Genomic DNA, 21,731 nt, shown 5'->3' with positions numbered 1-21,731 from the left:
ACAAACCTCTAAATTGAAATCCTAGTTAAATATCGTTGCCCACTTCACTCTGTGCCAATTTAGCTCGAATGCAGATGCTCACTGTGCATAGGAACTCGACCTCCATGTACTGGACAATCTCTAAACCATGAAAAGGATGCTGAAGTGGTTCCCAGCCCTGGAAAACGCTTGTTAGCAATGGTAAAGCAAACACAGATGCAATACATGACAAATTACAGAGCTTATAATCCTCCCAATATTTAGACTGCAAATTCTCGAAAATGCCCACAAGGGATTCCACCATCATTGAAACTGCAGCAACACTCTCTAAACTCTATCCAGTGCTGCCATGATATTCTATATATTCTCTAGCTGCTGGTTTTGTCGCTTGGCCTCTTTCTGAAGCCTTTCCTTTTCATTCTGATATATTTCCACAGATTCCCTTTCATGCCTTAAATCTTGATCAAACTTCTGAATGTCTGCCTCTGCCATATTGATTGAGGGTTATGCATGCCTCTATATTCATTATTTTTAGTGAGTATTGAATTTTAATTTTTATTATATATATTTTTAATTTTCAAAGTCTGTAATATGTTGAACTTAATGCCGAATTTTATTGCCAAAATTTCTACTGTTGTTGAACTTAAAGGTAGTCGAACTTGAACATGAACACAAACCAGGTGACTTAGGAAGAGATGACCATCCATGTACTGCAGTGAGACACTTGTGTTTTGAAATAGGGCCGCAACATAATAGAATTCGTTTCTGAGAACTTGTCTTCAGACAATGTTCATGAATTGGGCCACAAGTAGAGAGGTTCAGTGGTTTCCAATTTTGATAATAAAATGGATTTTGATGAGGGAAAGTGGTTTTGGAAACATTTCACAGAGGATATTCTTGTTGCTCTTTGACAGTAGTTGTTGAAATTGGGTGCAATTTTTTTTCAATAAATGCTTCCTGTAAACTCTATTAAGTAAACATTTTATAAAAAAATGTGTCGCATAAGCAACATCTACAAGTACAAGCAATAAAATCCTAGCATCTAGCCTATTTGTCATCATTAGGAATACCCTAGATGAGCCTGTTACAAACTAAATTCTTCCCTATACAGAGCACTGGCTTTATCTAAAGGAGCAATAGGAGCCTAAAAAGGAACCACCCCCCATAGACTGCCAATGGAGTGTGTGCGAAAGCACACTCCATGACTAAAATCAAAATCAAAGTGGCTCAAAAGCCTTAGATTAGACCCTAATAAGCTACATATCGACTAGAAAATGCTGCTACTGAAACAAAATTCGGGGCAGATGCTAGGCCTTGATCACAGATCTGACCACTATAGTGCACTCCTAATCCCCCAAGCAGTGTCCAAGTCAAATCATACCCATAAATTGTCGATGGTCCAAGAAACTTGTTCACATGAGCATCTGAATTCCGAACCAAACAACACCTGCCACGAAGGGCCATATCTGCATTGGAGCCATCCCCACCGTGATCCAAGCCATACCATCACCAAAAGAAGCCTCCAAAAGGTCAGATCCACAGTCAGCACTAGTTGAACCAAGTGCCAAAACCCCAGCAAGAGGCACAACCCTAATCTGCACCAGAAGCCGCTGTCATGCAAAAACTGCAGGACAGAGAGTATATGAGATTGACACACAGGGAATCACTACCAAGAGAATCTGCATATACCCACCATGCTATGATCCAAAGCTGCATTTGCTCCATTCTCAATTTCCAACCGTCCATGACCCCACCATGTTAGGCCTTCTACTCTCTTCCTGTGATATATGTAAAGGAACCCGATTAGGGTTTGAGGTAGGAGATGGTAGGGTGAGAGGGAGGAATGATGCACTATTCCTTTCTCCCTCTGCTCCATCGCTCTGATAAAAGGGTTGGGTCCCTATCAATGTGCCACTTTATTCTCCAATAGTGGTGCAATTGGTATTTGTTCTGCCAATTTGTTTAATTTAATTGTAATTAGTTTCTATATTAATATCCACTAGTGACCAAGATTGGCCAATTGGACCGCAAAACATACATATAAGTGAAGAGGCATAGGGAGTGCAAAAGCATCCATGAAAAAAAGACAAAAGAAACATCAAAATTCTAGAAAGAAAATTGGAAAAAGAAGGAAACAGAGAAGAGAAGCAAACCAACGCAAAACACCTAGCTGAGAAATGAGCAAGGAGTGAGGAACCCCAAAGATGAAGATGAAGTAGGTCAGGAGCACTGTAGCCGAGCATCTCACTCAACATCCAATGCTGGAAAGAAGTTGGATGGAGACACTGTGTGTGCACTGTCTGACTGATCTTGTAGTTGGGACAAGCACCTTTGGTCTTCTTTTTGTGGAAATGTCTCCAAGGAATCCTGGTAGTCCATGAAAAAACTATAATACCTCCCTTTAATCTCATAGTGTACAGGACATTGCAAGATGAATTGTTCTTCAGTCTGAGTTTCCTTTAGGCAGATTTTACAGATATGATACTCTCTTGGTAAGTGATGATCTGTCTTGACTCTCCAAAAAAAATGATGATAGCAGATTCTAAGCTGCACTAGAGGGATTCTCAGGCAGCAAGGCAACTGCATTCTGATATACTCAGGAGTACAGATGCGGCCATCCTAAAACTGCATGTAAAAGAGGAAATAATATTGAAGCTTCAGAAAGAGTGGGTCTTTTGGTTCAGTCCAAGTGGCTTTCAGGTATGCCATGAAGATCTTGCCTCTGATGCCTGTGGTAACATCTCTCTAAATACGGAAATGTTATTGATAAAGACTCAAGAAAGTTGGATTTCTTAATATCTATATTTATTTGCTGAAGAAGAGATGAGTCTCTAGCATACTGACAAGTATCCCCTTTTATAGCAGGCAGTGTAAAATAAGAAGATTGAAGAGCAAAGTAAGGTTACCTGTTTCATCCTGACTGAGCATCGGCCATCCAATGATTTCTATGAGCATGGTCATAGTGGGGTAGAAGGAAAATGTATGAAGTGCAACATGGTAGGGTTCATCGAAACTGTAGGAATTGTCAAAAGTTGGCCAAACACTGTATTCACTCTAGAGAGACCATAGGGAAGATGCATAGGTAAGAGACAATTTGGAGGAAGTGCCCTAGAAAGCAAAGGAGACTAAATGTTGTCTAGACTCTACACCTCAAGGGAGAAACATATCACTTTTGGAGCCTTGAATATTGATTTAAATTCTAATGGACCTGTTGCTGCACAAACTAGCAGGCCTTGTAAATAGGCAGAATCTAGACGGCACAATAACACCTTGGGACAGAGCTTAAGTCACCACAGCCTAAGTCCCTTTCTCTTCTCAGATTTGTGATAGATGTATCTAGGATAGGTTTGAAGTGAGGCATGGTGGCTCATTCAATGGAAAGGTTCAATGAAAGTGCGAGCTTTGGGAGAAGCTAGTAATACTTTCCAAGAAAAACCCTTGAAAGGAAGACAACACGAGACCTAGGGTTAAGAATCAAGATATTTAGCGATATATGAGTTCATCCAAGGTCAAGGTAGGTAAGAGAAAAGGCTATGAATGATATACTTCAACAAGTACTAAAGCACAAGCCTTCAAAGAATCCCCAAGTTGAAGGATTAGCACCTAGGGTTCCCTCTTGATGCAATGGCTAGGGCATCAAATTTTGTGGAGAATCCACCATGAGAATTGCCTCAAATCTGGAGGAGAGCTAGAGGAAACACCAACGCAGAAAGCTGTCCAAACGGCTTTGCAAAATCTCCTCTCTAATGCAATTTGCATCAAGCCCTAGGGAGGCCTCCTTATCCTTACAGGGATAAGAGAAAGAAGCGAGGAAGAGGTGAAAATAAAGATGATTTGTTGAGTTAAGAGTGATCACCAAGGATTTAGGACTAGTGCCTAGCTATTGGGAGAATTGGAGTCAAAATGATCTTGATTTGGGAACTTTGCTCTTCAAGGAGACCTAGAAGCAACTTTGCTAGCCCTAATGGAGGCAACTACACAACTACTCTAGATATTTATACTTCGATGGCAAAATTTAATGGAGTTTCAAGGGTGCAAGATGCAATATAACCTCTAGGAACATTCATTCATTCATTATCCATGAGTAACACATGCAAAATTTCCAATAGCTTCAATGTTCTAACAAAATTTCATTAATTAGGGAACATTAAAGACCATAAGACAATATTCCATGCATTAGACATTCATTAGAGCAGAAATATAGCATTAAATAGCACTTACTAGACAATGAGGAATATATCCATCCTTCAAAATGCCAAAAGAAGCTCTAGGAGAGATAACGAGATTTTTCCAAACATCAAAATGCATTTAATTCGTCCAAATCAATCCACAAAATTGTAGGCCGAAAATCTTTAATGAGCTAGCCGAAAATCCAAGTGATCATGATCAGGATGAGAATGAGGCTATGCCTCATTTATTTATACATGATCTAAGAGTTAAAAAATAAAAAGAAGCCCCTCCAATGCCTAAAATGTGTAGTAACCCACCCATGGTTACAAGGCAACCATGCTAGCTCATAAAATAAATTGAATAAGCCTTCTTAGGGCCACACTAGGCTGATGTGGAGGCCAAAATGGGAAGCGTTGAGGGCTCATGTGCCGAGGATGAAAGTGAGGGCCTAAAAAATAATGAATAAGAGGGGGATGCCCGCCAAATACTGCAAAACATCTCCAAACCTCAATTTGGGCTCTGTGGGCTCCAAGTGGGTCTCATGGGTCTCCACATGGCTCAAGATCAAGTCGATGCTCCATCAATGAGGGCTAGAAGATGACACATGCCCTCCCATGTCTCCCCAGGAAAGACAAAACCTCCTTTGGGCCCTGGATTAGTTGCCAAGTGTCGAGTGCAATGTGTAGACGACTGTGCATTATCATCTCTGTATAATTGGGGCACGAACAAGCAATGTGGTGGTGCTAAATAAGCCCATGGTGTGGCAATCAATGCTCTGCATGGCTGGAGGCCCATGGCTCTCAACCCTCACCCTATAAATGCCATTGTGACCTTCCAGAGGGCTTGGATTAGTTGCCAAGTGTTGAGTGCAATGTGTAGACGACTGTGCATTATCATCTCTGTATAATTGGGGCACAAACAAGCAATGTGGTGGTGCTACATAAGCCCATGGTGTGGCAATCAATGCTCTGCATCGCTGGAGGCCCATGGTTCTCAACCTTCACCCTATAAATGCCATTGTGACCTTCCGGAGGGCTTGGATTAGTTGCCAACTGTTGAGTGCAATGTGTAGACGACTGTGCATTATCATCTCTGTATAATTGGGGCACGAACAAGAAATGTGGTGGTGCTACATAAGCCCATGGTGTGCCAATCAATGCTCTGCATGGTTGGAGGCCCATGGCTCTCAACCCTCACCCTATAAATTCCATTGTGACCTTCCAAAGGGCTTGGATCCCGTATAGGGAGACGAAGTCCAAGATGAAAACCCATCTGCAATCCTTTATAAGATCCAATGCATCTCTCAACTTCCAATACAAGAATTCATTACTACATTTGAGTAAGCTTGCTAATCAAGAGCAGAAGTGGACACTTCATAGTGGCTTTCCCTTCCAAATGGGGCTTTAGACATGTCCAAATGTTTCCTTCCTTGGCAAGAGAGGTTAATAAAGGACCCTATTAGGTGGTTTCAACCTTTAAGGGAATGACAAGTCCATGGTACATCCATCAAATGGCAGGTGTCATGTGAAATAGTGATGGAATAGAGTGGGGGCAACAGGGGAGGCTCCAAGCCACATGCCATGGTACAAGGGTAGCTATGATGAGGGAGGCCCATGCCTTGGGTGTATGAATGCAAGAGGGAGAAATTGTGGTACATAAGTTACCTCGACCTTTGTTTTTCAACCCTTCTTCATATTTCTTTTTCCTTTTATTGATTTTTCTTCATTTTATTGCTCGAGGCTCAAGGAGATGAGAACATGATGTGTAAGGTATAGCAGTGATTAACCCCTTAAGGTGGGGCAATTCATAGCCCACTAGGGGTTGGGACAAGCACGAGTTCCTTAATGATGAGAGGGGCACTCAGTGGGGCCCTAGGAACCAGGGTGATGGCCGTAATGATAAGGAGTAGAGCTCATGCTTGGCTTTTGCCCATGTGCTAAATTTTTTTTGTCCCGACCATCTTTTGCATTTTGTGGTACATTTCTTGTTGTGTGTGGCCATATTATGCTTTTATCTTTCTTTTTAGTTGCATCAACCTTCGGGGCATTGTTCCAAGCCCGACCCAAGTTGTGGACAAGGGGAGGGGGAGGCTAACACCTTGTGGACCCAATGGAAAAATGTGGACCCAAATGGGGAAAATGTGAAAAGGGCTTGTAATGAGCGTAGGGAAGTGAGATATATGGTATCAGGAAGCGGGACCATGCAACCAAAATCAAGGTTTCCCATGTAGTGCCACTCCTAAAGCTAATGGCCAATAAAGGAGATCCCACAGGACTAGGATACAAGATTAACCCCCAAAGTTGAGGTAAGGAAACAAGAGTATAGCCCAAGCCTTTTCTTTCCTCAAAAGCCCCCCACTAATCCATGCCCAAGTGTGCCCAAGAAAAACAAGCAAATGAAAAATCATACCTTCGGGGTTGGATGGCCCACCTTCAAACATCGATCATGGCATATGAGCGAGGGTACACAACAACTGGCTCAGGTGGCAGATAATAGTATCACATCGAGCTATCAGGTGGCTGCAAGGGGCTGCTGGCTGCCGGCTGAAGACAACTATAGGAGAAAATTTCTCCTATAGGGGTCACCCATTGGTGGTGGGTAACAGAACCTACAGATTACACCTTAGCTAAGAGAGGTGAACACTGAAATTGGGATCTCCAAAACCTTTGCCTTTTTGTATTTTGTTTTAGTTGCCTTTTCTTTTTGTACTTTATTGGTACTCTAAGATACAAAAGCACCCAAATCCTCATTATTGATGCCAAAGGTTCCAATCCTTTATTCCTGATTTATTCATGTAATTGTTTTATTTTTATGAGGTCTGGCATCTGATTCAGAATAGGCTGGAGATGTTAAAATCTTTTCAACTCAACCACTAGTCTATAACACTTGGTTTGTTAAAAATATCCATTTTGGTAATGATATCCTGATTACGATGATACTACATTCTCAGCTAGTTGAACTGACATTGCAGGCCACAATAGGATCAACAGAATTTAACTGCCTTGATGGAATCCCATTGCTTTAGATGATGCTGCCCTGCGACAAATCAAACCATCATCCCCAATTAAATCTGAAAACTTCGAAGTTAGTAACCAATCCTTAAATGGTGGAACATGACCTTATGAGGGCCCAAGTTGGAGAGATAAAGAGTCAGGAAACAATCAAACGTGTTGGAGAGTATAATTTCAGGTTGAATTCTACGTTTCTGTTTTCATGCCGATGTGCTGTGATCAATCAATAGATGGAGATTCAACTAGGTGAATCTGCAAACATCAGACATAAGAGTTATTTTATAAGTCTGTCTTTGCAGTTAAGTTTTTGTAATCCTCATATTTACTTTTGACCTTCTTTTTGGTATGATAATATTCTTGATTCACTCACATTAATGGAGCTCTAAGTTGTCAAAAATGATAGCCATACCTGTCTTCTTTCTTGGTTCCTTAATTAGACACATCATATGTTTCTGAGTTACAGTTCGGCCTCTTCTGTTTTCTGTTTTTCAGGGCTCAGATTGTGTTTCCCCATTTATAGCCTTGCAGAAATGTATTCAGGAAAATAAAGATGCATTTGCCAAGTATGATTTAGATGACAATGATACGGAAGATGGTGAAAATGTTCAAGAAGATAAAGGATCTGCCGTGCTTTCATCAGATGCTGGGGAGCATAAGATATCCCCTTGAAGTCTTCCACCAAAGACATGATTAAACATTCCATTCTATAATATGACTGGTCTTTGCAGCTTGGCTGGCATACCAAAACATTTGTGCTGTTGGCTCTACTAGCACATTCCAATAACTGTCTTTAGTTCCTTATTGAAGTTCAATTTCAGTAAATATGGTGGATTTTTTTTGAAAGTTTCTGCATTATTTCTGTCTTAAATGACACCTTCTACAATGTTCTTTATATACCTATAATAGTTGAGTGCGGTAAATAATGGCATCATAACAGAATAGATTGTGTTTTGGGGATATTACATCGATATAGAGCCCTAACCACTCACATATTTGTGGACATGGATTGCTTGTTAAACTAACCTCATATAATGTCTCGCGGCTCGTTTTGTAAAATATGTATTATCTTAGTTCGGGGCCTGTTCTAACGAAATGAACATAGATGATATGTGCATAAAGAGTATCATGATACTGGAAATGAAATTCTGGTATTCTCAGTGAAAGAGGTAAGTCTGTTATTTCTATGGTTACCTAGTTGTTATTTGTTTGTGAAGTATGTTGATGTAGACGACAGCATTTATTGGCAATTTTATGTGCTGCCGCATAATTGTTTGATATTTGCTCTTTAAATGCTTTCACATTTATCAGATATTGTGACACGTCTACAAAAGGGCATTATTGCAAAGCTTCCATAGGTGTCCTTCAAAATATTGTTGTGGCCTACTAGCTCCTGCAAGTGTTCATATCAAATGAAATGGTACACATGTTTTCAGGTACATGTTGTTCGAAGAAAGTTGTCACTGATGTCAAAGGGTGAACATGCCATTGATGAGTTGGAAGTAACCCTAAGACACCCCTGCAGTTGTTTGTCGATATATCACCATTTCGTTGCCCTCATCACGCCATTTATTTGATAGGTTGCATGCCTCATGGGTCTTCTTGGTTGGAGAGATATTTAGGTTTGAAATTTGTTCAATAAATCTGCTCCAAATTGAATGAGTTTGACCCCATGTAAAATGCATGACAAAAATTGGTCAGTATGTTTCAAACCAAAAATTGGTCAGTATGTTTCAAACTGTAATCACGGTGGTCTATTAAATAATTGAGAAGTCGGCTTCTATTGTAGACAAGACAATCTTCATATTTAAAGTCAAAATGATTAATTAATATCAAAACAACTTCAAGTTGACTCTAGCAATAGACATGTTTTTTAAAGGGCAATTTTTTATATTTTTAGGTTCAGGTCGGCCTTAAAATAGGCCTCACTCCAAAGTGGATAAGTAACTTAGCCATGGGAATTCAAAAGGACAATTTTCGTGGCATCTGTTCAAAGAAGTATCAAATTCAGAACTTACTGGACCAGACTGAGACTAATAGAAGACGAATTCTGTGGTATGAAGAGCAAAGACCAAGGGTGAAGAGGCCGAGTTTGTTTTCTGTGCATCAGCAGCAGACTGAGCTCTCTGTTATCCAAATTTTCTAAGGCTATTGAATAATTATATGTTAAAGGAAACTTTGTGACCAAAGGATTACAATGACAGCTGTATTATGCTAGCATTTGGCTGAATATGGAAAGAGGATCGATGTCATAACGGAGGCTAATCTGAAGCAGATTTCAACAAGAAGCTGAGGTCTTCATTTTAGCAGACTTGAGTAGGTTTGAAAGCAGATCTGAGGGTGACTTGTTGTACCTTTGAAGCAGACCACTTCGCAACAGAACACGCACAAGTTGAACCTTGTGTTTCAACGGGTTGTAGCCTGCCTGTTGGTGCAGGAAAACCCAAGGGAGTTGGTGCTCCCTGACAGTTGCAGTTGACAAAATCCCAGGGGGTTGTAGCCTCCTTTGAGTTGGTGCTCATAAATCCTAGAGATTGTTATCTCCTCATATATATGTATATGATTATGGTTGTATCAATATTATTCTCATTATTGAGGTTCCATGTTATTTGATGTACTCTTGTTGATGATCTCTTTCATACTAGTTTATTGACTGTTAATAAAGTAAAAAGTTTTGAAGGTGCTCAATACTGATTCACCCCAGTATTGTTGATGTTTCCAACAACAATGTCATTGTATAAAAGCACAGGAAGAAAATGTACCAATATTGCAAAAGTCGGACTTGGGAATAAATAGGCAAGGGTCCAAAAATTGAAAAAGTCATACAAGTTGAGAGAAATTAGAAAAAATCATCAAAAACTTTGCAAAATAAATTTCTAGCATCTAAAGTATCCACAATATTAGATAAATGCATTGCCACATTAATATGAAATGAAAACTAACATATAAAATGTATAAGAAGTCCAGTGCTACATCACATATTCACAATGAATCAAGTCTTGAATCCCGAGTCATAACTCAGTCTCAAGAGTCAAAATAACAACAAAAAATATAATAAATGTATCTCATCACCATGAGTAATCTACATGTCATAAACTAGTGAGTCACTGAGTTCCTCTATCCCTTTTATGGGAATAGGGAATGGATTTTCCTTTAGAGGAAGAAGGTCCCGCCCTTGGGGCTAGAAATGGACTTTGATGTCCTCTAGAAGCAAAAATAGGAGGTCGATTTTGTCCTCTGCTACTACATATGCTAGATGGTGTCACCTCCTCATGCTCCTGCTCCACCACCTCTTCCTCTTGCTCCTCCTCTACCTCTGTCTCCTTTATAGTTGCTACCTCCTATAATGTCTCCACCTCTATCCAGATATGGATTGATTCCATGACAAGCCTCTCGGCCGCTTAGAAAAATAAGACGGATTTTGCTAGCTTAATAAGTTTTTGGAGGTTAAGGGGAGGGAAATTTTTAATAAGAGAATATAATTCGCTTAGGAAAATTTTATCATTGTGTAAGGGGTAAATACGGAGACATCTTAAGCTAATGAAAAATCACTTTAATTTTATAAAGTGAAAGTCTCCTAAAGTGACTTAATAAAAATAAAAAAAACAAAATGGAGACAAAAGTGACTGCTCAATTATAAAAAGAGAAAAATGAAGAGTTTCTTTTCATTCTATGACTTGCTTTTTGGAGAAAATGAGCTCTAAGAGAGTTTTTGGAGAAAAACTTGAAGTTTTGGAAACCCTAGCTGTCATTGCTAACTTCAGTGTTGAAACTAGACACCCTAGTTTGTATTGAGAGTGAAATCGCTCATAATTCACCATTGAGGTTTAAAGCAAAAAATGATTTTCATAAGACATTGAAGTAAAGAGGATTTATCAATTGATTTTACCTTTTCATATAGTGTTTTTCTACCTCATTTTGATAGTTTGAAGAATACCCATGAATGCATCAAGTTTATAAGCCAAATCTGAACTATAAGGAGTGGGAATCTGTGAGCAAAGAAGATCCAAAATATAGTGTTCGAAGGACCACGAGTTGGCTGGGTTAAAAAGGTTGAATGGTGCCAAACTCATCCATTCAAGGGCACGAGTTTATATGAGTAGATTGTTGGTCACATGGACATTGATTTGAAGGTCGAAATGCCTTGAAGAGGTCGTTATATATTGCTGAAGGAGACTGCGTAAACCTTGTTACAGTGGTTGGTTTCCTTGGTGAAGAATGAGTGCGAGTTGCTGAAGATTGAGGGACAAGTTCCCTTTTGGTTTGTTGCATGTGCTATTACCTTCCATATTCTGCCTAAGCCAAGTGCTATTCAACGGATAAGGGATGAGTATGCCTACATTTTGATGGTTGAAAGTGTGTGTAGGAGAGGCACGAATTATGTCCTGTAGCTGAACCATATGCTAACAAATCTTGTCATGAAAAAGGGTCGAGTTGGAGTTGATATGTAGTGGTGACACTTCATACATTTGGGCATCGAAAATAAGAAGATTAGTTGTTGTTCATAACCAGGTTCTCCTATGTATTTCATTTCTCTGTACTTTGCCATGGTCACTGTGTACTGTTTGCAAATATTGAATATATATATATATATATTTTGAGTTTTCTATGTTGAGGAAAAACACTGATTTAACTGGCTATTTTGTCCAATAATCATTGTTGAATGTTGTGATGAAATATGCATGACTATTATTCGTGAGCTTGTTGCTTGTGCAAACATTTATTTGGTTTTTCTCTCTATCATTCATATAACATGGCAATATTTACACCTAGAATAGCCTATCCACTAACTGTTTGAAAAAAATTCCCACTGGGCAAAACTCCATTAACTCAAATACAATGGTTGTTGGGGTTGTTTCTAACAGGGAATCTTACAGGTGCTCTGCCACCATAGCTTGTCCACCGAACATCTACAAGTTAAAACAAATAAGAGAAACATAAGAAATAAAAAAAACATTGAAATTTGGAACTTGAAGTAAATTATTAAGAGAATGAAATTTGAAAATTGAAACAAATTGAAGCTTACTTGGCATTTTAGTCTCCCTCTCCTTAACAACCATGTTAAAGCCAAATGTGCCACTTGACATCCTATATATATCAATTTCGTTAGAAATCTCTTCACGTTTTGCCTCAGATGACACCATCCTCTCAACACAGGTGAAAGATCCATCTATCACCTCGCCATCAAATTTGAAACCACAAGAGTAAGAAAATGCGGGGTTGAGGTAGATCCCTGCAACATGAATGGGGCGATGGAGGGTATTGTTCCATTGCTCATCAATCTCTCCACAATGATTGTTGTTTGTCAAACCCCTCATCCCCCTTATTCTCGTAATAGGTATCGATGACTTCTTTGGCCCTATCCATGGCCTCATAGATGTTGAAGAAAATGTAACTAGGTTAGGTCTTCATAAATGTACTTTTGATATTTGTATTTATTCAAGAAAATAAATATTATTTTTGTTATATTTATCAATGAGTTTCTTGCTTATTGAAGTAGGTCAAACACATATTTAAGTGCTTCTAGGAAGTCAAAGAGTCAATGTCTTTATTGAAGACCCTTAAGGGCATGTTACACTATATATAGACTTGTATAAGAGTCAAAGAAAATATCTCCAAGCAAAGTCAGGTCCTCTCCATGCAACGACATTCTCCTAACAGCAAAAATGATGAAGAAACACTAGGTCGGCCTACCATCAACAAGTCGGCCTAAAGGAGGGACAATCCTCTATATATAGAGGCTGCCCACTCACTCACAACGACCAATATTCACCTCTGAAATCAACGAGCAAGAGAAGTCAAGGAAAAGTAAAGAAGGACGAAGTTTAAGGGGTCTCCAAGTGCAGTGAAGAAAGAAGGAAGAAAAGCGAAGTTTTGGGACAGTTTCTAGGGCAAAGTACAGTCACACGTGTGAGAAAAAGGAGGGCAGTTTGTGGTTATATCAATAGCAAAATCATAGTCATATATTCATCTTGGTTTGGGCTTGAAACTTAGGCCTACAAGGCCTCCCACTAGAGCGAAGAAGAGACTCTTTCATACGAAGGAGAAAGGAACCAAATACACTACTAAACCTCCCACACGTGCGAGAATTTAGGGCTGCAAAACTGTCATATCAAGTATGTACCTACACATTGAAGAAGGAGCTCGGTTGGTCAAGAAGAAGGAAGAAATCATCATTAGTGAAGGGCTTCACTAGAGACCAAGGATAAGTGTCTCTTCTAGGGCAAGTACAACAAGGACTACCAACAATTGTAAGAAGAGCAAAGTGCTGAAGAAGGAGAACAAAGTGCTGGAAGGAGGACTAAGTGTCAGGGAACAAAGTGCAGGAAGGAGGAAGGACTTGACTTGTGCTTGGAGGATATTTTAGTCAAGGGTCTAGGGTTTGGCATTGATCAATAAGAAGCTTCAATAAGAGAAATTTACGAAAGGGTTTTCCTCTCTGAGAGAGAGAGGTTTTGGCTCCAACAGATAGCCAATATCTTGTGTTCTTGTTTATTATGTTTTGGTAGCAGTTTGATGAAGTAAACACACACACTAATAATAAGAAGGAGATCAAGCTAAGATAAATTGTAAAAGTTCTTCACAAATTGTTATCAAGTTTAGAAGAATCCTATTATACATAACTTCCCTTGATTCTTCAACATGGTATCAGAGCTTAGGTGACACATCAAGAAAATGGCATCTCAAGAACACTCATCAAGGAAGGACATCTACAAAAGTTGAAGCATCAAGCCAAGAAGTCTCAATCTCATCAAGGACAAGAAAGGACTACAAGAAGACTACAAAGCAAAAGGAGAAGCCTTTTGTATAAAGGCACCTACAAGAAGAGCAAATCAAGGAGGGACCTACATCAAGCCAAGTCATCAAGCAATCAATCAAGTCCATTTGAAGAAAGCAACTTAAAGAACATCAAGATCCAAGGAAGGCAAGCCATCAAGTCTTCAAGAAGAAAGCAAGTCCACTACATCTCAAACTCTATCAAGTAAGTATATGTCCCCTTCTGATTATACATCAATGTCTTTTTGCAAGGAAAGAAATAAATTGGTTGGGACCACTAACTTCCTTGTATGGAAGAAGAGGACTGATTTACTTCTCAAGGAGAATGAACTTATAAAACACATCAAAGGGAATATCACTATCCCTGCTAAGGAACAAACTCAAGCCTTAGCCAAGTACAATAAGGATGAGACACGAGCTCAAAGGATTCTAATAGAATCCATCAGACTCTCTCATTCCTTGTGTGTTCAAACTTGAAACATCAAAAGAAATCTATGACAAGCTAATAGAGCTATTCTCGATAAGCACAACTAGAGAAGTGATATCTCTTCGAAATGATTTGTATAAGATGAAGATATCAAAGGAAGGAATAGCTCCATATTTCATGAAGATCTTTGAGATGAGGGATCAACTTCAAGAGCTGGGAGAAGTCATGTTTGACAGAGAAATGACAACTGTAGTACTCAATGCTCTACCTGAGGATTGGGGCAACTTCACATCAAGCATATATGCCAAGAAGGAAGCTACCCCACTAAGTGAATTATGGTCTCTATGCAAGATAGAGGAAACTAGACTCAAAGCAAAAGAGGATGTGGGATCAAAGGAGCAAGAATTTGCAACCATGGCCAAGGAAAAGGGGAAATTTGGCAAATTTGGTCCACGAAGAACAAACAATAGACTCTAGAGATATGTCCAAAATCCATTTCTTTGGATGCCAAGAATATGGACACTACAAAAGGATTTGTCCAAAACTTAAGAAGGACAACAACAACAAAAGAAAAAGGGAAGAAGCTCACATGACTCAAGAGGTAAAAGAAGACAAGAAGCAAAAGAAGGAAGATCCTCCAGATCTCTACTATGACTAAGTCTACTTCTTTACTTAAAGTCTTCTTTCAAAGTTTTGAGTAGTATAGGAGCATGTAGGAATAGAATAAAAATGCATGGCTAGAAACATCTTCTAGAATCTAGAAGCATGATGTACATAGAGTTCAAAATACTCATGTAGAAGGAGCATTTAGAAATAGAACAAAATGCATGGTTAGAAATATCTTCTAGAATATAGGAGCATAGTGTACATATAGCTCAAAATATTCATATAGAAGGAGCATACCTATTATAATACCTCATCCATGATAAAATAATAAAAGAATAAGTGATTGTGATTGTAAATCCTAGAAGGCCACCATTATCAAAAGAAAGAGACATTTGCAGGATGAGGATGTACAAGATCCTATGACAAGAATCTTCAAAAGAAAGTTCATAAATAAGAGCAGATGTGTCAACAAGAATTCCATTCATGGAATACAAGGAAGAATGATGTGCAGGCAAGAATGGATGAAGCAAAGAAGGGCTACATCAATCAAGAAGGACCATCAAATGAAGCCGAGATGATCAAATCAGAATCAAGATGAGGTATGTATGCACTAAAAGGTAAAGTCATGTCATCTTATATATTATTAAAGTCATGGGAATAGATCTAAGACATGATCAAGTACAAAAAGATCTCTTTCACCGAAGACATACTCAAGAGCATGTACAAGTCAACAAGAGAAGTGCTCACATAAGGAGCATAAGGTCATGAAGCAAGTGAAGAAGAAAATACTCTCTTAAGGAGAACAAGATTGCTAACTAAAAGATATGTGAAGAAGAAACGCTGACTAGTTCAAGTAAGCAGGAAAAGAAGAAAGTGCTCTCATGGGGAAGTATATGGTTGTTATCTAAACAACTCAAGAAAAAGCAAATGAAGAAAGAGATCAAGCATGTGAAGAACACCATGGTCATAAGGAATCACTATCCAACAAGATCCATTAAAGACATCTCACAAAAGAAGGCATGACAACTCTGACAAAGGAAGAAAAAGATCAAAGGACCCTTGACACATAGGAAGGCCTTGGAGATATTAAGGTGTAGATAGCTGATTCAACTCTACGAAGATGTCATGATGAAGAGGCCATCCAACAAAATCACTATCTAATGTTGAAGCAAGTCAGGATGAAGTCATGAAGGGCTACCAAATCGAAGCATGGAAACAAGCAAGTACAACTAAGCATTTATGTGATAAGTATTCTAAAATCATAGACATATGACAAAGGAGTAGCCAAATGATGAAAGAACCTGACACACATCTAGAAGGACACTTTCCACGAAGAAGCAATGACATGACAAGCCAAGAAGGAAAGTGATCGATGGCCGGTGCCCTACCAAGAAGAAGTTAGAACAAAGAATTCATGACATCAAAGAAGGAGATCAAGCAGCTGAAGGACCCACGAAGAAGAAGTTGCTGATGAATGGACAAGTCCCTAGCTAAGAGGGAGTTATAACAAGTTCCCAATTACAAAGGAACTTGGACAAGTACCTTGTCAGAGGATACTTGGGCATATCTTCCTCAATTGAGAGGAAGAGATAGACACAACATTCTTGTCTTCACTTTGGAAGAAAGAATGGGAGGATTGGGTAATCATCTGGCATCCAATACTCTTTGAGGATGTGTAGGGCATCCAAGACAAGAGTAGGCAAGAGGACCGATGTTCTTTGAGGGCTGGGAGCCTAAGACAAGAATAGTCCTCGAAGGTCATACTCAATGAACACCTGGGTGGGTATGTACCTTGAGAGACAATGACTAAGGTGTCTATAAGTCATTGGTCTCGCCAACATTGTGCTCTGATCTAATGAGAGATAGAGCTATTAGTCAAGGCCTTGCTATGGACAATGTTGGTTACTATGATGCTATAACAGATGGATTGGCAATCCGGCTTCTCTTATGTGAATTCTCCAAGATTGAAAAAATAACCAAACACCTTGTAATGATTTATGAATACCTCCCTAGTTAAGAGGGAGTGTTGAAGAAAGTGTAACTAGGTTAGGTCTTCATAAATGTACTTTTGATATTTGTATTTATTCAAGAAAAGAAATATTATTTTTGTTATATTTATCAATGAGTTTCTTTCTCATTCAAGTAGGTCAAGCACATATTTAAGTGCTTCTAAGAAGTCAAAGAGTCAATGTATTTATTGAAGACCCTTAAGGGCATGTTACACTATGTATAAACTTGTATAAGAGTCAAAGGAAATATCTCCAAGCAAAGTCAAGTCCTCTCCATGCAACAACATCCTCCTAGCAACAAAAATGATGAAGAAACACCAAGTCGGCCTACAGTCAACAAGTCAGCCTCAAGTCAGCCTAAAGGAGGGACAATCCTCTATATATAGAGGTTGTCCACTCCCTCATAATGACCAATACTCACCTCTGAAATCAGCGAGCAAGAGAAGTCAAGGAAAAGTGAAGAAGGACGAAGTTTAAGGGGTCTCCAAGTGCAGCGAAGAAAGAAGGAAGAAAATCGAAGTTTTGGGATTGTTTCTAGGGAAAAGTATAGTCACACGTGCGAGAAAAAGGAGGGCAGTCTGCAGTTATATCAACAACAAAATCACAGTCATATATTCATCTTGGTTTGGGCTTGAAACTTAGGCCTACAAGGCCTCTCATTAGAGCGAAGAAGAGACTCTCTCATACGAAGGAGAAAGGAACCAAATACACTACTAAACCTCCCGCATGTGTGAGAATTTAGGGTTGTAGAGATGTCATATCAAGTCTATACCTACACATTGAAAAAGGAGCTCGGTTGGTCAAGAAGAAGGAAGAAATCATCATTAGTGAAGGGATTCACTAGAGACCAAGGAAAAGTGTCTCTTCTAGGGCAAGTAGAACAAGGACTACCAACAATTGTAAGAAGAGAAAAGTGCCGGAAGAAGGAGAACGAAGTGCCGGAAGGAGGACTAAGTGTCGGGGAACAAAGTGCAGGAAGGAGGAAGGACTTGAATTGTGCTTGGAGGATATTCTAGTCAAGGGTATAGGGTTTGACATTGATCAATAATAAGCTTCAATAAAAGAAATTTGAAAAAGGGTTTTCCTCTCTAAGAGAGAGAGGTTTTGGCCCTGGCAGAGAGCCAATATCTTGTGTTCTTGTTTCTTATGTTTTGGTAGCAGTTTGATGAAGTAAACACACACACTAATAATAAGGAGATCAAGCTAAGATAAATTGTAAAAGTACTTCACAAATTGTTATCAAGTTTAGAAGAATCCTATTATACATAACTTCCCTTGATTCTTCAACAATAGAAGTAGCCCATTGTGGGATTATCTCCATCAACCAATCGAAGAACCCTTACCAAAGGTTCGAAAATGGCACACACCTCCTCTAACCTTGCCCAAAATCTCTCTTGATATGAAACTAGTATGCACATGGCCACTCCCTTTGGTTTGCAGCTAAAAGATACAACATGACACTATGGTGAAAGAAACACGGTCTTCACATCCAACATAGAATTCCACAGAGATTGAAGAGATGTGAAACTGGTGGCAGACCGTGTGATGGCAGACACACCAACTCTTTGTTGTTAGTGAATCTTCTCATGAAGCTAGGAACTTATGCATGATTATATATAAATTTTGTTATGCTCTTAAATGATTCGACAATATCTCTCACAAAAGGAATCATTCCTATATCCTCCAGCATCAAGTCAATACAATGTGCAACACAAGGTGTCCAAAACAACTTAGGATACCTCTACATAGGCAAATTGCCAGCAATGGCATAATTTGTAGCATTTTCCGTTATGACTTGGGCAACATTCCATGGACCTACCTCCTGAATGAAAGTGTCCAACAACTCACATAATAATTTTGTATCTTTAAGATGTGCAGATGCATAAAAAAATTTCATAAACATTGGCCCTTTGGGACAACTAACCAAGAAGTTAAGAAGGGTCCTACCCTTTTGACTAGTCCAATCATCTGAGATCATAATGCATCCAGTGTGTTCCCATAATGCCCTAAACTTCTCCAATCTAGCAGTGTAATCAACCTTTTCATTTTGAAGAATATGCCCTCTTAACTCCTCATAGGAAGGGGATTTGTATTAATTTTGGAGTTTAGAGACAAATTCCAACCATGGGACGAGATTCCTCTTTTAGAGAGGACTAATTTTGACTATTGAAGTGCTCAATTTAGACAAGGGAAAGTGTATTTTTGAATTAAATCCCACATGTGCATATTTGATCAGGTCGACCCTAAAGCAAATTGGACACTCTTGGAAGTCTATAAATACAAGTGACCTCAACCTCATTTGGACATCATCATGATACATTCTTCTATTCTCTTCTTTGGTTTTGGCTCGCACAGGTTTGAGGCAGTTCGCAGAGATTGGCTTGCACAAGTTCGAAATTGTAGGGTTTGAAGCTTGCACACGTGTCTAGGGTTTTGGGTCACAACCACATGCTTGTCATAGGAAAATTTCGGCTATAACCGCAGGCATGCAGGCCTATGCGTGTGGTTGAAGGGCCTATGCATGTGGTTGAAGGGTTTCAGCCGCATGCACACTACTCTCCCCGTGCGGTTGAGGCCTAGCGTTTGAATTTTATAGTTGACCGAGGATTTCGTTAGTTGACCGCAAAGTTCGACAGTTGACCACAAACAATGATAGTTGATTTCATGCTTCTGAATCAAGGTTTTGGATTATTAGCATTGTTGGGTTCATCTCATGGGTATTGTTTAGTTGATTTTGTTGGATAGGTTTATGGTTGAAGACATGGATCACTGTAGTCTCTTTTGCTAAATCATTCAATGACAATCTAATAAGAAGAAGAATTTGAAAGGGTTTTCCCCGTAGTGGGCTTTTCCTTAGTCTCCGACCAATCCTGGTATCTCTTTCAGTGATTGATTTTCTTCTATTGTTCCTTTATGTTCCGTTGCATTGATGATGGTATTGCTCTTTTTATATAGTTGCATATATTTTTGAATGATGTGGTAAATCTAAATAATGTTATGAAGTTGTGTGGTGAATTCTATATCTAAATGATAAAATTCAATTATTTAAAGCAAATAACAATAAGCCCTAAGAAAATATAACATGGTATCAAAGTTGGGCTGCAGAAAAAGTCATCGAAGATCACCCCTATGAAGACACAATTAATGGAAGCAAGAGAAGATGGAAGAGACCTAAAAGAATATGAGGGTTTGAAAGAAACCCTAGGCTATTTGGTTATTATGGTTTGATGGATATTATGAGGTTAGAGTTTGGAAGAAACCCTGGTTTATGACAAATATTTGAGATATGCACTCTAGAAATCCTAACATGAGCAGTGTGAAGATGCCCTAAGCACTTGTGACATGTTTGATGTAGCCCTAGATGGGATAGTCTCAATTAGGCCTTGATTATTGATGAAGTTGGTTGAATTATTGAATGCAACAATGTTATATGGTCAATGGACAGTCATGACTTTTGAAGGCTGGTTCAAGAGGGATATGATCACCTCCCATTGAACATAAGTACTTTTCGATTCATGTTACTCCTTTATGTCTTTACTTTTGTTTAGATTTATTGACTTGATTATTGCTTATACTTCCTGCATGTATATGTGGGTATTTGGAAACTTCTAACCTCTTGATGAGATGTGATAAGTGGATCCTTCTTGAGGATCATCTGAGGTGCATGAAAAGATGGCCAATGCAGAGCTAGTGCTAGAAAGGAGGCACCTGGTGAAGAGTTGACAAAGTGCTCCAATTATCGATGTCGAATAAGAAAGTGCACATGTATCTGAATATTACAAGGTATGTATGGTGTATTATTTCAAATGCAATATTGGATGGCAAGGTAAGCCCTAAGGTATGATGAGAATATCACCTTCACAGATGGCTCGTGCATACATATGAAAGTAAGGTTGATTCATGGTACTTATGATAAGATCAGCGGGAAATAGGATGGCATGAGATGTGCTCCCCTATGCAATGAATCCTATTCCTTGATATAAGGTGGAAGATGTTTTCTCCCCTATGAGATGACTTGGGTTGAGAGTGTCCAATAGGACTTTCCCCACAATCCTGGACATTGAGGTGAGAGTGTCCCGTAGAACCTTCCTCATTGTCATTTCGGGTTGAGACTAAGCTCCCCGATGTGGTTTCAGGTTGAGATGTTCTCCCTGATGTTAAGCTATATAATGTTTCCCGGGTATTAGAATTAGGCTCCCTGTTGGCAGTGATTCCAGGGGGTAGCAGTGGCTCCTCAATGAATAGAGGGTGGTAGCTTAGGATCCCCTTTGATATCAAATTCTTCTTCTTTTAGATTCGAGAATGTTCAACATATGAGTAGAGACAATCAAGAGATAAACAAAGATGGACCAAGATGAACAATGATGACTTTTGATGAGATACTTGAGATTGGATATGATTTGAGACTTGCGATGATTACACGATGCAGTTGGAATTTCTCCCTAGCTGAGAGGGAGTTTTAATTTGCAAACTCAGTGACAAATGCCAACCATGGGACGAGATTCCTCTTTTCGAGAGGACCAATTTTGACTATTGAAGCGCTCAATTTGGACAAGGGAAAGGGTATTTTTGAATTAAATCCCACATGTGCATATTTGATCAGGTCGTCCCTAAAAAAATTGGACACTCTTAGAAGTCTATAAATACAAGTGACCTCAACCTCATTGGACATGTCTAAGGCAGTTCACGGAGATTGGCTCGCATAGGTTTGAAATTACCAGTCCTGAAGCTTGCACACGTCTCTAGGGTTTTGGG

General features: G+C 39.2%; 1 protein-coding gene across 1 annotated transcript in view; it reads left to right on the top strand.

The window, feature by feature from the left end:
- The window catches only part of MIA40 (Cox19-like CHCH family protein), a 122,865-nt gene extending 114,635 nt beyond the window's left edge, over window positions 1-8,230 (top strand). Inside the window, exon 4 of the mRNA XM_089395904.1 lies at window positions 7,653-8,230. Within this exon, the coding sequence (XP_089252030.1) occupies window positions 7,653-7,829 (177 nt within the window). The 3' untranslated portion in view covers window positions 7,830-8,230. The remainder of the gene's footprint in view (window positions 1-7,652) is intronic.
- The last annotated feature ends 13,501 nt before the right edge of the window (window positions 8,231-21,731 follow it).

This window comes from Pinus tabuliformis, chromosome 1_2, assembly GCF_031772625.1.
Source record: "Pinus tabuliformis cultivar Carrire ecotype Pingquan chromosome 1_2, CPIR1, whole genome shotgun sequence".
Taxonomy (NCBI): Eukaryota; Viridiplantae; Streptophyta; class Pinopsida; order Pinales; family Pinaceae; genus Pinus; species Pinus tabuliformis.
Note: the sequence above shows the minus strand (reverse complement) of the source record. Positions and strands in the feature narration are given on the sequence as shown.